Source organism: Phlebotomus papatasi, chromosome 1 (genome assembly GCF_024763615.1).
Source record: "Phlebotomus papatasi isolate M1 chromosome 1, Ppap_2.1, whole genome shotgun sequence".
Lineage (NCBI taxonomy): Eukaryota > Metazoa > Arthropoda > Insecta > Diptera > Psychodidae > Phlebotomus > Phlebotomus papatasi.
In genome coordinates this window covers 68,839,165-68,854,167 of record NC_077222.1, presented here as the reverse complement: position 1 = coordinate 68,854,167, position 15,003 = coordinate 68,839,165, and the positions used below count along the sequence as shown (strand labels likewise).

The 15,003-nt window shown below is 32.0% G+C and overlaps 2 protein-coding genes across 19 annotated transcripts in view; both read right to left on the bottom strand.

Moving 5' to 3' along the window:
* LOC129798743 (dorsal-ventral patterning tolloid-like protein 1) overlaps positions 1-15,003 on the bottom strand; it is a 152,386-nt gene that overhangs the window by 59,834 nt on the left and 77,549 nt on the right. The window contains exon 1 of one of the 18 annotated variants that reach the window (XM_055842185.1): positions 9,921-10,015. The exons of 16 other annotated variants lie outside the window; for them this stretch is intronic. The gene's annotated coding sequence lies outside the window, so the exon portion shown is untranslated. Of the gene's footprint in view, positions 1-9,920; positions 10,016-15,003 lie in introns of those variants that run through there. One more of the 18 variants, XM_055842195.1, reaches the window with a different exon arrangement.
* On the bottom strand, positions 10,053-12,769 carry LOC129799172 (uncharacterized). The gene has a single exon (XM_055842854.1). The coding sequence runs from the start codon at positions 12,375-12,377 to the stop codon at positions 12,267-12,269; it is 111 nt and encodes a 36-aa protein (XP_055698829.1). The 5' UTR covers positions 12,378-12,769; the 3' UTR covers positions 10,053-12,266.

Genomic DNA, 15,003 nt, shown 5'->3' with positions numbered 1-15,003 from the left:
CAGTTCCCTGTTATTGAAACTACTCTTCGATTAATATACAAAATGAAAAAATAAGTTTCTTGTATTACAGTCTTTAATTCTTATAGATTTTAAATATTGTGGGACCCAGGGTTTCTGCCGTTTAACTGCGGTAATGGTAAGACGGCGGCAGACGCAACCACAAAACAGAACATTGGGATTATAAAAATCTTATCTTATTTGCATTAAATGGTATTCGATTAAGCGCTGACTTGTCGGTTTTAATTTATAATAAAATGATGTTTTCCGCATAATGAGATATATGTTTATCGTATATGTCCCCAAATTAGTAAATTTAAAGCATTGTGAAAGCTTATATTTATAAATAATATGCTACAACATTTACATTACAATTATATTTGTCTTTATAAATTTGTCAGTTATAGATTATGCAAGAGCATTTGTTAATTCCAGAATAAGAATTTTCACTTAAAAAGCTGTCGCAATAAATTATTGTAATAAAATGTTCTGAGAGGATGAGAAATAAAGCCAGGAAAAGGCTGTGGAAATGTGCGAAATCAACCATTGGATGAGAAGTATCATAAATTAGGAGTGAAAATCCTTGTTCAGGGCTAATCACTGTTGGATTTAAGTCAAGAAACGGGGCTCACCCTCGTCATTTTCCATCCCAAAACCGAAAAAAACCCTCATATATACACGTTTTCCCTCAATGACATTGAACTGTTTTTCTCCCTTTCTTTTTCGCGAGCGCCAGAATTACACCCCACCCATACCGCTACCCTTGCTTGATGGTGACCTAGGCAGGAAAGTTGTGCAAACCCAAGAGGGGATGGAATAAAGTTGAATGTTCCGACGATAAAAACTTTTGACGAACTTTTCCTGCCACTCTACACCCAATACACCATTGTTTTCTAATCGAGGCGACCGGGCACAAAGTGGCAAAATTACAATTTTTCATGCAGAAAAGTTGCCACTTTCTCTATTCGACATGCTAGCCAATTTTTCTTCCCACCCATTTACCCCCTTCAAATTTATTTATTTTATATTTTTGTGCTTTTGGCCCAAAGCAAAAGGCGTTAAACTATATATCAGAATAGGTTTGAACATTTGAAGCTCTTTCTCTGTCACTCCTTGTCTATGTGGAGTGAGTCAATTTAGCAATTTAGTGGTACACGTTGCTGAGGAAAATGAAATAGCGCGATGGGGTTATTTTCTATCGATCCATTAATTAAAATAGTGAGCAAGGCAATCGAACATTTCCCATCTCAAAATTGTGTAATTTCCTAGAAGCTCTCGATATTTGCAGCATCACATGCTTCATCGTCAATGTGTTGAATTTTAATTATGAAGTCACTTTCCACCTCCCTTAAATACAACCCTTATGAACTCCACCCATTGAAAATTATCCAAAAATACATGATATTATGGGACTCATTTGAATCTTTAGTGGCATGAGAAGGAAAATTACCCAGATAGAAGTGAATTAGGACAAAAAAAAAGTAGTTAAATTCGTTTGCAGGTCATATAGCAATTCATAATACATTAAGTACAGGGGTGAAAATATAGAAAAAAGATAAACACTCACTGAGATATCGTCGGTTAATGCTTTGTTGTCAAGGAAATTACTTCAACTTGCCTCCACATTGATATTAATGGGTCAATAAAATAAAATTTATTCCATTCTCCCGAAACCGATAAATGCTATCTAATCATGTTAAGCATTCTTCAGATCTTACTGGTTCATAATAATTCGGCAAAGATTGTTACATACGTTTGAAAGAGAAGTTTCCTTCCTAAAGAAACTTTAGTGGCAAGAAATGTTTGTTTATGATAGTTTGGAAATTTATTGAGAAAGTACTTCAACAATTTGTGGCTTAAGGCTCAAACATATTAACTGTCAAAACTTTTAAAAAACATTAGCTGAGACACGTTCCAATAAGATGCAAATAACTATGATTCAGTGAGGATAGGAATCTATTTTCAGTTAGGAATAAGTACATGGATTTTTCTACTCCTCGCACCTCATAGAGAGAGCACTATTCACAAATATAATCTCTCGATTTTGAGTTATGTTTCGACTAATTACCCACCAAGAGGTTCTATTTTGGCAGGATTCTAGAAATCTGAAATTTCGAGTGTTTAGGCTGTATACCATGCCTAGGTATAGCCTAAACAGCTCCACTCTTAGAAAAATGTAGTCCCAACTATCTCATATACAGTTATAGAAACTATAAAATATAGTAAGCATAGACCCATCCATATATTTAGCTAGGGTAACTAAAAGAAATTGTTGACCATTATTAGTTACAGTATCATTTTCATTTAGTTATCATAACTAAATTAGATTAGTAACGGGTACTATAACATATTAGTTACAATAACTAAATAAATGTGGTTGATATCCATCTTATTGGCTGTAATAACTATATCATTTTAGTTGTGGTTACTATATAGCTCGAAAAAGCTTCAAAACATAAGTAAAAAACCACTCTTTACTATTGAAAAAGTTGTCAGAACTAATATAGGCCCATTTATTTGCATTAGTTGTGAGAACTAAAAGGAATTAGTGACCAATATTAGTTGGGATATCGATTTTATTTAATTAACACAAGCAAATATAATTGTACGAAACCATTATGAAATAATTGCCGCAATTTATCCACGTAAATATTGCCTTATATTCTCACTACTAGTAAATTTATTATGAGTAAAATGTTTTAAGATTATAAGAACCTTTTTAAATAGATTTGATAATAATCACCCGATCAACTAATTTTCATTAGTAATGATGTCTACACATTTCTAAGAAGACCTTCGGAAGGCCTCCCATAAGTTGACCCTGGGACCATTAACATGGGCCTCATTGTCCCCCCACCTATCCCCTTCACCACCAAAACCATGTTTTTTGGGGATTGCCCGATAATGCGTGGGTGTGATTTTTTTTAATTTTTGAATATGTTTTAGAGATTATGCAGACTTCATAATAGCGGGTTTTCAAGCTCAAGTGTTTAAAAGGGTCTAGAGAGTGCACTTATCAACCAAATGGTATCATGTTTGGGATCATCTGAAAGGTCTTTGAATTCCAAGTACTATAAATTAATAAAAATTATAGTAAATTATGATACAAACATGTCTATGAAAAATAAGAATAGCAAATTTTTAAAGGGCTTTTCTATCTTGGGATCTGTTCATCTGAATAAAAATGAAAAAAAATATACGTTTTACACTATGAAATTCTATTAATTAATTATATTTAACTCGTAGATTAAATAAATATAAATATAAATAACATAAAATTAATAAATCATTCTGTAAAGATAGCATTATGGTAAGTATCTTAGCTCAAATTTAAAATAAGGCGCTTATGAATGATTTTAAAGCTCAAAATTTTGCTTTTCAACGTTTTTTTATACTTTATAATATTGTCCATACTTTTTAATATAAAATTACTTTGTCTACTATTTATAGTATTATAGTATACGTTGATAGTCTGAATAGTCTCTATCAATTTTTATTTTATATAGATTTTTGACCTGTATTTGTTGACTTGAATGTGAAAAAATAAATATATTAAAATATTTTAACAGTAACAAACTAAAGCAATTTATAGACTTCGTTTTAATTCCTAACTTGTGAAATATCCGACCTATTTTACAATTGTTAATCCAGAGTACATTCTTCGTATTAACACACTCAAAATTCTAATTTTAAAGAAGGAACTGAAAGTTGCACCATCAGTTTCCCATTTCACTTTTGAAACCTAATGCTTTTTTATTGAGCTTAAAACTTATGAAAAATAATTTATGCTAGAGATGGTAAAAGATTCGACTTCAAGTATTATCTTAAACCAAAATGTAACAATTGAAGGTAACAAATTTCATTTCCCAGAGGGACAAAAAGGAACATTTTTTTCTTAATTGAACAGAGAGACTGAACAAAAATTTTCAACTTTCTTTAGTTGATGCTACTCATAAGGCAATCTACCTCAAAAATGTATATAAAGTTTGGTAGATCCTTCATAAGGAATTTTCTTAAGTTAATGGGCTTTTCCATTTGCCCCAAATGAGGAAGGGTATAGAATGAATAACAGAAATATTTACCAAACTTGTATATATTGGAGAATTTTCAGTCCCTGGAAAAGCAATTTAAACAAAAACTATTCAAAGTAAATTGAGAAACTTTCTTTGAGACATTTACAGATTACCAGCCTCTGGCTGCGGCTCTTCCTCTTGAGAAGGGGTTGGGGCGTATATTTGTGATTTTCGCCTAAGAATTTTCCTTCACTGTGCCCTTCGTTTGATTGTCTCTCTTTCTAGGGAAAACTACGCATCCAATGACGTCTCAATGTAGCTGAAGATAATTGTCGGTTTTGTTGATGTTGGAGTGTGTAGTCAAAATAAAGCGAGGATGGAGGCGGAAGTGGATCCTACAAAAAGTTCATATACACGCATGGGCTTCGTGAACTTGAACATATGTTGAGTCGCCTGGTTGTTTTAAGAAGCCATTAATAATATTTATGCTTTCCATGGGTTATTTTTCATTTTATACACAATATCGCTATTCTTGGGGTCACACGCATATTATACAGGGAAACCATACACAACCAAAATTTTCATCATTCCCTTAAGAAACTGAGATTGTGGCTTATAAATCGGAAACTTCCCAGTCAAGGTCCTTCTTCGTCATCAATTCATCGTCCTTCCCAGGGTTTAGGTTGAAAAAAGGCTACCAGTTTTTCCTGGTTGAAAAAAAAATATTGCAAAGAAATGAGAGAGAAACTTGCGCGACAGTAACCCCTTTTATGACAATATATAGCACCAGTCTAACTTCTCTTTTTAAATAAAATTGAAATATACAAGTAAAAATCGATATGGAAGTCGTATCCATCATTTCCATTCAAAGACATCAATGATAACACCATAGGAGAGGAAGTGCCTTGAAGAAACTGTTGACAATAAAATGAGAAAAGGAAACGACAGCGAGAAAAAAACAAACAACTACATAACTATTCACAACTTTTCCATTCATATATAGTTATTTGGCGAATCACCAAGGAAAGTCAATCTAGTGAAGCATGCAATCCCAGACTATAAAATTTCATGTGGCAGATGTTGTGTTTTCCTCACAAGTATGATAGGAGGACTCCATGCTGGGGAATAGAACAGCTCTCTCAGACATTCCAGATGCAACCACTATGTCGAAATGAGATCAACACTTATTTGCCCACTTCGCGTGCCAAGAATATCGGGTGGAAAAGGTGAGACGGGTCACAATTGCTATAGGACAGATTAAGTAACATAGAGAATTTTCCATGCACCTGCATCCAACATTTCCCATTTACTTCTTGGGAAATGTATCTTATTAAGAAGAATCAATGTCATAGCAGTGCTTCCCATTTCCCCATAGAATAAAAATGCATCAAATGCAATTTCCTGTGCCAGGAAATCTCATAAGACAGATGCAAAAGAGGTGTTGTTGGCTCTCAAGCTACATCTTTTAGAATCGCTAAAAAAAAAAAAGAAAAATAAAACCATTCCGTCTGTCATCGAGTGAAGCTTCTATCTTGTAAATAATTCACATCTCAAGGCAAAAGAGCTAGAAAGTAAATTGCGACAGTGAAATATGGTAGGATTTTTGTCAGTTTTCACCACAAATAAGAATGGAAGTTGAATTTTTCCACTGATTTTCTCAAAAAATCATTGTATTCCATAACACAATCAACTCAAACAAAATATATTATTATAAATGTTGAATCATAACGGCGAAAGAAATGGTAGAATATTTGAACTCGTATATTCAGTTTGTTAAATTATTTATCAAAAATGTTGTGCACTATTTTCGAAAGCTTTGTAAATTGTTAGGATAAATATGAAAACTATAAATTCATATCTCTGTTTTGCATCTTATCATAAATTCAACAGTTTGTTAACGTTCAAAAATTTGAATGCTTCTCATGGAATAATAAAATTCTCAGTCAATCTCAAGAGAATAATAATAATTATGGCAGAATCACATTGACAATAAAATGTTCGCCGTAGCCTTACCGTATTTCGTAAATTTACCCATTTTCATTGCAATTCTTACGCAAATTTTCCATTACTGTATTACCTTATCTTATACTTGGTGGCACTAGGTGAAAATAATATAAGAAAGTTGAAGAAATAAAAGGAAAATTCAATAAATGGTGAAAAAAAACAAAACTGTAAGAGAAATTAATCGTACAGTTTTCTTTGCTCACCGTTTATCGAATTTTCGTTTTATTTCTTCAATTTTCTTATAAATATTTTTAACTAATGCCACCTAGTATGAGATAAGGTAATATAGTAATCGAGAATTTGCGCGTAAGAATTGCAATGAAAATGCGTAAAATAAAGAAATACGGTGAGTATTTTACTGTCAATGTAATTCTGCCCTTAATGTAAAAATGAATTCGGTCCATGCTTTGAAAGGTAAGGATTCTGTTTTGAATTTATTTTAAAAATACTAAAAAAAAATTGCTGATAAAAGTTAGAAATTACAACAGAAACTAAAAAGGGTGGTATAAATCATTAATAAATGTTACCTTTTTAACTCCTCATATATACTAAAGGAAAATGAGACACTAATTTTCGGTTCAAAAAGGTATCATTTGAAGAAAAAGAGTAACAATTTTCAGAACTGGAAATTAACCACAACGTACACATTTTCCCTTCGGTACAAACATCCCTGCACAAAAGAGGTTTAAAAGTGGAAAATTTCGGTGTCTGTTGGATGGTCAGATATAGTATAAATTATTCAATTGGCTCCACCAGCAAAAGGTTTAACGTCCGTCGGAATTTACTGAGAGTAAGCAAATGGAGACGCTTGGTAGTTTATCCTCGCGGTCTACTCTAGGCAAGTGAACTCACCACAATCTCCCAATGGTCCCAATGTAATATCTTTAATCTCCCAACCTCACACGAACTGGCCGAAAGTGTTTCAGTCAGATACGAGTTAGGGTTAAAAGGGACAGAGAGGGATAAAGAAGAAAAAAAGAAGTAACTTTTATGTAGATATTTCGGTAGAAAATTCATATATAGCCCCAAATATATATGTATACAGTGAACTGGCTGTCATCCCTTGTAATGCCATCTAACACTCCTGCAGAAACACTCGACATTGCAGAACTTTATTCCAATCTATCAGACTGTCAATAGAAGGGTGGCAAATAAATTTCCATTTCGACACACTAAAAGGCAAAAATGTATATTTTCTAAGTGTAATGACACAAATCTCCGATCTTTTTTTTCCGTTTGTCGTCTTCACACTGTGTTCCTACATTTCCCAAAAGCACACACTTTGCTCAAATATAAGAAGAAAGCAACTGATAAACAAGCAATGAAATTTTCTAAATCCGGAGAATGATTCCGGAATTCATTGTGAGTGAAATTCGTTTAAAATTTGTTTTATAAAGAAACTAACCTATATGAAAAATTCTGGCGACTCGAAAATACAAAAATTCAATATCTTTCATGACAAAAAAACGAGACTTCAAATTTTACCGACACAGCTTTATAGACCAACCTAGATTTCTAAATTTTATTTGAATTCAAGCATAGCTTGAAGAACGCAAAAATATTGAAATATAGCAGTTTTTTTTTTAAATATTTCGATTACAAGAGTTATCAATTTTGACCTGAAATATATAATATATAATTGTGTTTATAATAATTGAATCAATTATTAATTTTAGGATTTTCGCAGGATTTTCCACATGGGAAATTCTTTTATCAAAAACAACCACTCGGAGTCATAAATAGTATATTCAAAGAAAAAGCCCCTATCTATGTGTCAAATTAAAAAAAATGGATATTACAAAAGTTGGGAGAAGCTTAATTTTAATGTAGCACAGATTATTGTCATAGTCGAAAATAAAACATGTGCTTAGTAAATACAGTGGTGGAAATAAATATAATTCCACCCCTTAATCCATAAAGAAACTCAACAAAAAAAGAAATGTCGAAAAAAATTAATACGTAGACCATAACGTATTTTCATGCCAACATAAAAAATCGACATTTTGATTTTTTATTCTAAGTATTTTTAGAAATATAACAGAATTTTGTTTTTTAGGCTGGAAATAAGTATAATTCCACTCAATAAATTGAGCGCTAGGGTATTTATTTTTTACCAAATTTGGGTTAATATCTTTTAATAATTTTATTTTTAACTATAGTTAATAAATTAAGTTCCATTTTATAAAGTTTTGCATTAATTTTTGCCGAAATATCGTAGAAAAAAATGTTTAAGGAACAAAAATAAAGGAAAAATTAAAGTCTTGCTAGTGATGGATCTTAGGAACTAAGAAAAATGACTAGGTTCCATCAGATAATTGTGAAATTTGTCTATATATCCGCCATACATGCCTCTTAAGGTACCCCAAGGGTCAAAAGTCTTCTGTTGTTAGAAGCCAAAAGAGCTTTTTGCCTCTAACAGTGTTGCTTTTCAGTGGAAAAAGGGACTTTTCTACCGAAATTGAAAAAAACAACTTTACTTCCACAAAGCTTGGTTTTGTGACAGTAAAGGAGATGAAACCAAAGGTCATATCCGTGTTTTAATTTGCGAAATCAACCTATTGACTAAAAATCGTCTAGTTACTTTTTTTTGCACAAAAATGAATAATAGGTCTTGCTCTCGCTTGTTTATAGTCTGAAAAACTAAGCTAAACCTGAAGTCTGAAATCAATCTCAGAGCCGTAGTGGTATGCCCTCTTGTCTATTATATCACTGAGAGAAATCCGAAAAAGTTAAAATAACATTCCGGAAATGTTAATTTTACCCTGCAGTATTGATCCAAAATCGGTATAAATATTACCCTTTTTTAGATGTATTAGAGGTTAAAGTTACCCTTTTCCATGTTAATTTTACCCTTAAAAAGGTGTAAAATTAACATTAAAAAATGTTGATATATTTTTACACCTAAAAAAGCGTTAAAGTTATGAGGAAAAAATGTTAATCGCACCCTCTTTTTTCTCAGTGATGAAACCAAAACTGTAAAACTTCCGATTTTTAATGATCACTCCATAAATCTATATTCTATTGAAATGTTTTATTCTCCTACGATTATTGCACCCCTTCTACACTAACAAAAATCATGTCAGTCTTACTTTATTTCGACAACGATTTCAACAATTTTAGGATAATATTTTTTATTTTACATTTTTTTAATAAATCAAATTTGTGTGTTTTTAAAAGTCAAAGATTGATCACGCTATCACGGGGTTTATTTATCAACCTCATTAGTTAAGATTGAATTTATTTGGAATGTATTGGAGAGTTTCAAATATGACTTGATCCTATATCAGTTCCAAGTTCCAACTGCTAATTTAATAGGATTTGGGACAGCATTTAAATGATTTATGAACCAAGTATTAAATCGGTTTAAAATAGATTAGGAAAATTCGATAGTTTCATTACGATAGTAATTTAGTGTTATGATTCTATATAATGGCTTTTGTATATGGTGAGATATTTTCGTCAAAATGAATCGTTTTGACGCAATTTATGTACATGTACACAAAATACTATTTTGTGGAAATATCTTGCAATAATATATGAAGTCTAAAAACCAATAGAAAAAGTCATGTTCAAATGTGTTCGGATTTAATTTGATTCCATACAAAATGTTTTATTTTCAGTACGATTCGGGTCAATTTAATTTAATTGAAAACTTTGTAATTGCAATATTTTGATCCTTTTCCGTCAAATCTATATAATTTAAGTGGAATTTAAGTGAAAATAAGAGAAATTATTGTGTTTAGCGGGTATAAGATTTCTCTGAATGCAATAATAAAATTCCATCCCAGAGATAAGAAGAGTAAGATGTTGAGAATTCCAATGTGAAAATGGGTGTTTAAGGCTAAAGATGAATGTGAGATGCCTATTTACATAGAACACTGTAAGTGATGGATAAACAAAAATTACCATATTTTACTGATGGTGGTGCTCCAACGATATTCCAATACTTGAAATGATAACTTTCTCGGGAGTTGCAATAAATTAAGGGTTTTCCAGCTTTCTGTTTTTTCCCTGCTTCACTCCAACCACTAGCTTTGTATTATTGCCAAATGGTAGAATATTCGTATTTGAAACTGCTGAGACGATAGACTTTTCCTACACCAGAATTCATCCCTCTCAGCGGTGGATTTTTGGCACAAATATTTTTAATTGGTTCCTCACTCCACACATCCTTTGCCATAATATGCCAAAAGCGAACTTTTTAGCACACTAAATTTTCCACAGTGAACGAATGCGCAATTATAATCATATTTTTGTCCATTTTCATTATTTTCCACAAAACTCAATTTAACGGCCAATTAATTAATTATGGAAAATGTGTAACTGTACATACATACTAAATGTCTGGATGTTCAATAAATTCTAACAAGTACAACATTAATTTACAACACTATAGTTCACTTTATTTTAGACTTCTCATCTCATGTTTTTTTTTAAATATATTTTCATGATAAATGGGAAAAGTGTTTCAACATTTATCAAATTACGATATTATATTTTCAGTTTAACACATATTGCTTTTACGTTAAGAGTTTATAATTACACACTAACATCAGAGAACGGGTAAAAAATATCAGTCAGACACATGTTATTTTTATAAATTCATTTTAAAAATGATTTTTTTCACTCTTGCATGTACATTTCACCTCCATATATCCACATATTGTCGACAGATTGGAGGAGACAAAAAAATGCTCAGAATTCACATTAGAATTTTCCTTCTTAACAACTTTTCAATATTTTATTTAAATTTTATAAATACACTTTTTTTCTGTTCACCATGAAATATTAAATGGTAAAATGACACGAATATAGGTATTTTATTTAGAATATTTACACACGATAGTATTTTATAAGTGATTTTAAAATATACATTAAAAAAACTCACAGAAACTTTTCTGTTTTCAATCAATTATTACCAGATTTAAAAAGTTTTTGTTCAATTGATTTCTTTTGTGAAATGTTCTCTTTAAATTACCATCGAACACTTTTTCCATCTGTTATCTAGAGATAATTCTGAACTATTTACACACTTTCATTTAAAACGATCGTTCGAGTTCAAAGTATTTAACAAAAATGCTTTTATCGAATTAGGACACTCCAATTTGCACTATATCAAAAGAAGACTTTGTAACTACGAAATTGAATCCCGTGATTTTGATGATTTTTTTGTTGTTTTAATTTTGATGAAATTGATAGTGTCAAAAGGTTGTATATGGAGTAAAGAGACATCATTATATAATTCGATAAAAAATGATATAGAGGGGTTTACACTGTTTGATGTGCAACAAATGCACGTTATTCACTTCTAATCGAAATAAACTCCTTTGCATAAACATTTGTATGACCTGCATCAGGCAAATATCTATTATTATATGAAAGAGCACCTTTTGAGCTTTCACTCAACTTTCAGTGGCACAATAGTTGTGCAATTTCTTCCCTCAATGTTGGGAGGGTTGTCTTTTTCTTCTTATCCTTGGAAAGTGACTCTACTGATAATTTTTCACTTTTCTCCCACTGCTAACACATTTCTTCTTACGCTTCCTCGCCATTCTTCCTCCTAACGACTTTGGTAGTCTTTTTTGTCGACATTATCCAGTACTGTTTACTGAATTTTCACCCAAACCATCCCTCATCCATGATGTTACTGGATGGGATTCTCTGACTAGGGTGAGAAAAGAGTGAAAAATGTCCCTGGAGCAAGATGTTGAGCAGTGATGAAACTTTAGGAAGTTTTTCACATCTAACTCCTTAACCCTCCGTTTTGTGCTTGTGGACTTTGAACATCGAGGGTTTTTGCTATGGAATACAGACATTCTCAGTGACTTTCAATTTCATTTCTATAATTCCATTTAGACACTCTTCTGTCGCTTCATCCCAGGGACAATTTCATCCACAGCTCACATTTGCATTCATGATGATCTTTACAGGATTTCACTTTCCACCCTTGGATGTAACTCAAGGGATATTCACACTAACATGCCATTTTATTCTACAAAAACTTTTTTTTTAACTAAATATCTCTACCGAATTGTCGCTTTTTTCTGCACAAAGCACTCACGCAAATTTTTTTTTGGCAAATTAAATAGTTTTTGCTCAACACTCAAAAAGTTTTGGGCACAAATGTATATTCTTTTAGCATCTAAGAGCGCAACAGAATACAAAAACTTGCAGCTAAGTAGCGGCTAACTAACAAATGGGGGGCCTTTGCTATCCATCCGGAAAAGTGCCAGGCCCCAATTGAAGCTTGTCTCACTTTGGCTCTCCCATTGTTTGCCCCACAACTATGATGATGACAATGAAGACGGCAAGGAGGACCAGAATACAACAAATCGCAACGGCAACCATTGCACTATTGCTCATCCACCCACGATAGCAGCAAATAAGTATGAGTGGGAAAGTCACTGATATGTGATCAACTGCTGGTTGACCGGCGTCCTCCACTTCTCAAGTATGAGCAATTGTGTCACTGACTAAGTCAGATACTCGAGACTGGAGTAAGTGTTTGGAGAAAGCACTAGACAGAGAGGAAGAGCACCAGCTGGACTGCGAAAAGGCCGTAGAGAGTCACAGCTGTGTGAAGAAGAAGTGACAGGATCACAGATGAAAAGATGCTTGGAAGAATAAGCCTAAAATCCACCACGAAGAGACTCCCCTACAATGTTTTCCGTGTCACTTGCACCAGTAGCAAAATTGTTAATTCAAGAGGCCACAGAAATCTCACACTTTGATGACTTCTCCAAAGTTTCATGTCTCATGCACTGATTTTAACGAAAAAAGAAATATTACACAGAGCACAAGATGTTCTTACGAGGAAAAATCATTTAGTGTAAAAACGATCCTTAAACACCGCAAAGTTTCTTGCAATTTTAGATAATTTATAAATTGAAACTTCGAAAAAATTAATTATTATTTCATTGTTTGGGAAAAATTAATAAATTTCGTATAGATTCGTACATAATAATGTATCTTAGTACGCAGGTTATACAAAACAGCTTAAAATTATTTTAATTCATGCCAGGTGTATGTAAACATACATATGTTTACACAATTTTTACAACTATTTATTTCGATGATTAAATTATGGATTATTATTATTATATTGTCTTATTACAAGTTTCCAATTTAACAAAAGTTTGTGTTTTAATTAAGTTTATTTGCCTTTTTTTACTATTTTCATTGAACGAAATCAAAAGAGATTTAACTAAGAATAAATAAAAAGATTAAATTGAAATTAAATCAAATTTTACAAACTTAAAAGTATTTTCTCAGGGTTTAATTATTGTATCTAAATAAAATGCAAGTAATATGACGCTTTTTCATTAATTTACCCCTTCCTATAACGGCGTTATCACACTTGCACATTAAAATGTTTGGGGTTTTTCTATTTATTGATAAAGAAGTGGACTTGGCTTGCAAAAATAAGTTTAAATTTACCTAAAGCATAAATATTTTTCACATTAAAAATTAAAGAGAAAATCGCATTAATGCTATAAATCAATTTATATCAAATTTTGCGGGCCAAGTCTACCTTTTTATCAACAAATAGATCAAATTTTGAATATAAAATGATTTAAACACACAAATTACACATTTGGACTCTCACCAGCAACAATTAATGTGAATCATATTAAAATTTTAATGTGCAAGTGTGATAACACAGTAAGGCCGATAAAATTCCATATCCCAAATGGTATAAAATAGGGAAGAGGTGTGTAAGAACCGTTTGAAACCGAACAAACGTAAAATGAAACTTGAACGTCAATGGTCAAAACGGTCAAAACGCTACCTGAACAAACTTATTAAGACTTTTATTCAGTTTAAACAATTCTGGCACACCCCTGAAATAGGGTGCCAATATGTCGTGACACAAGATCTTGAAGCTCCAATACATTTTGATCCTATATGCTTAAAATGAATAGATCACAATACGAAAGTGAGCATTGTGAAGCTTTTTGCAATTGAGAAATACAAATGATGGGATTTTAGATAGTCGTGTTAATTAAATAGAGGGAATAAAATTACTATTTCACCTAAATTATAATCCAAAGAATTTAAATGAAAATTTGAGAATGTGAATTTTCCTAATCAATATTTTTGCATAACAACAATGTACTTTGCGATTAATCAAACCTCACACGTTAAATCATTGTGTTAAATCTCTATAATGATTTGCATTCACTATCGGGAGTTATCGAGTAAAAATAGATGATATACAGCCAAAGTGAATAAACATCCAATTCACATGAGGTGTATGCGCGGTATATGGAGAGAAAGTTTTTGGAAATAGATTGTGAATTCCAAATATTGCCATAACTTTCGTTTAAAGCTATCTTGCAAACATTCCCTCGGGCATATTACATCACTCAATCCGTCCACAAGGTCCAAAATTTACCTCTTTTTCTCAACCACTTTCACATAATACTTATAGGAATGGAAGATAGCTTCCCAGAACTTGGGAGAAACATTTTCATCTATGTTTTCAAATTACAGATAAACAGAATGTAGTTAGTCCCAGGAGTGATTCTGGAGAATTCGCACAAATATGAACTTCATATAAATATTCATGGTACTATCCTGACTATCTGGAAATCCATGGGATGATAGTTCATGCTTCCCCGAACAATAAATATGAATTAATTTTGTGGAAGTTTTTCAGCTAGAGAAACAAAGAATTCGTCTCCAAAATTCACAGCACCAAAATGCATATGTTTCAAATAATTTCATGAATACATTCTTGATGAAAATGTATGGTGCAACATTATCCCAATTATATTTGGATATTATGTGGAAAAGCACTATATGAAGCTTTTTGTGGATTTAAATGCTGAATTGAAATTAAATTTATCTCACCATCTCATTTAAGCTAGTACGGCAGATAGTATTGATTTTTCGTTTGCCACTTTCATTCTTTACCTCATCATTTATTATGATATATCCCTCGACATATCTGTAAAATTCTATTTTCAAAACGGGAAAAGCATATCAA

What these genes read in the sequence shown, in the direction of transcription:
- LOC129799172 (XM_055842854.1), bottom strand. Translation starts at nt 12,377, where the DNA reads ATGAGCAATAGTGCAATGGTTGCCGTTGCGATTTGTTGTATTCTGGTC.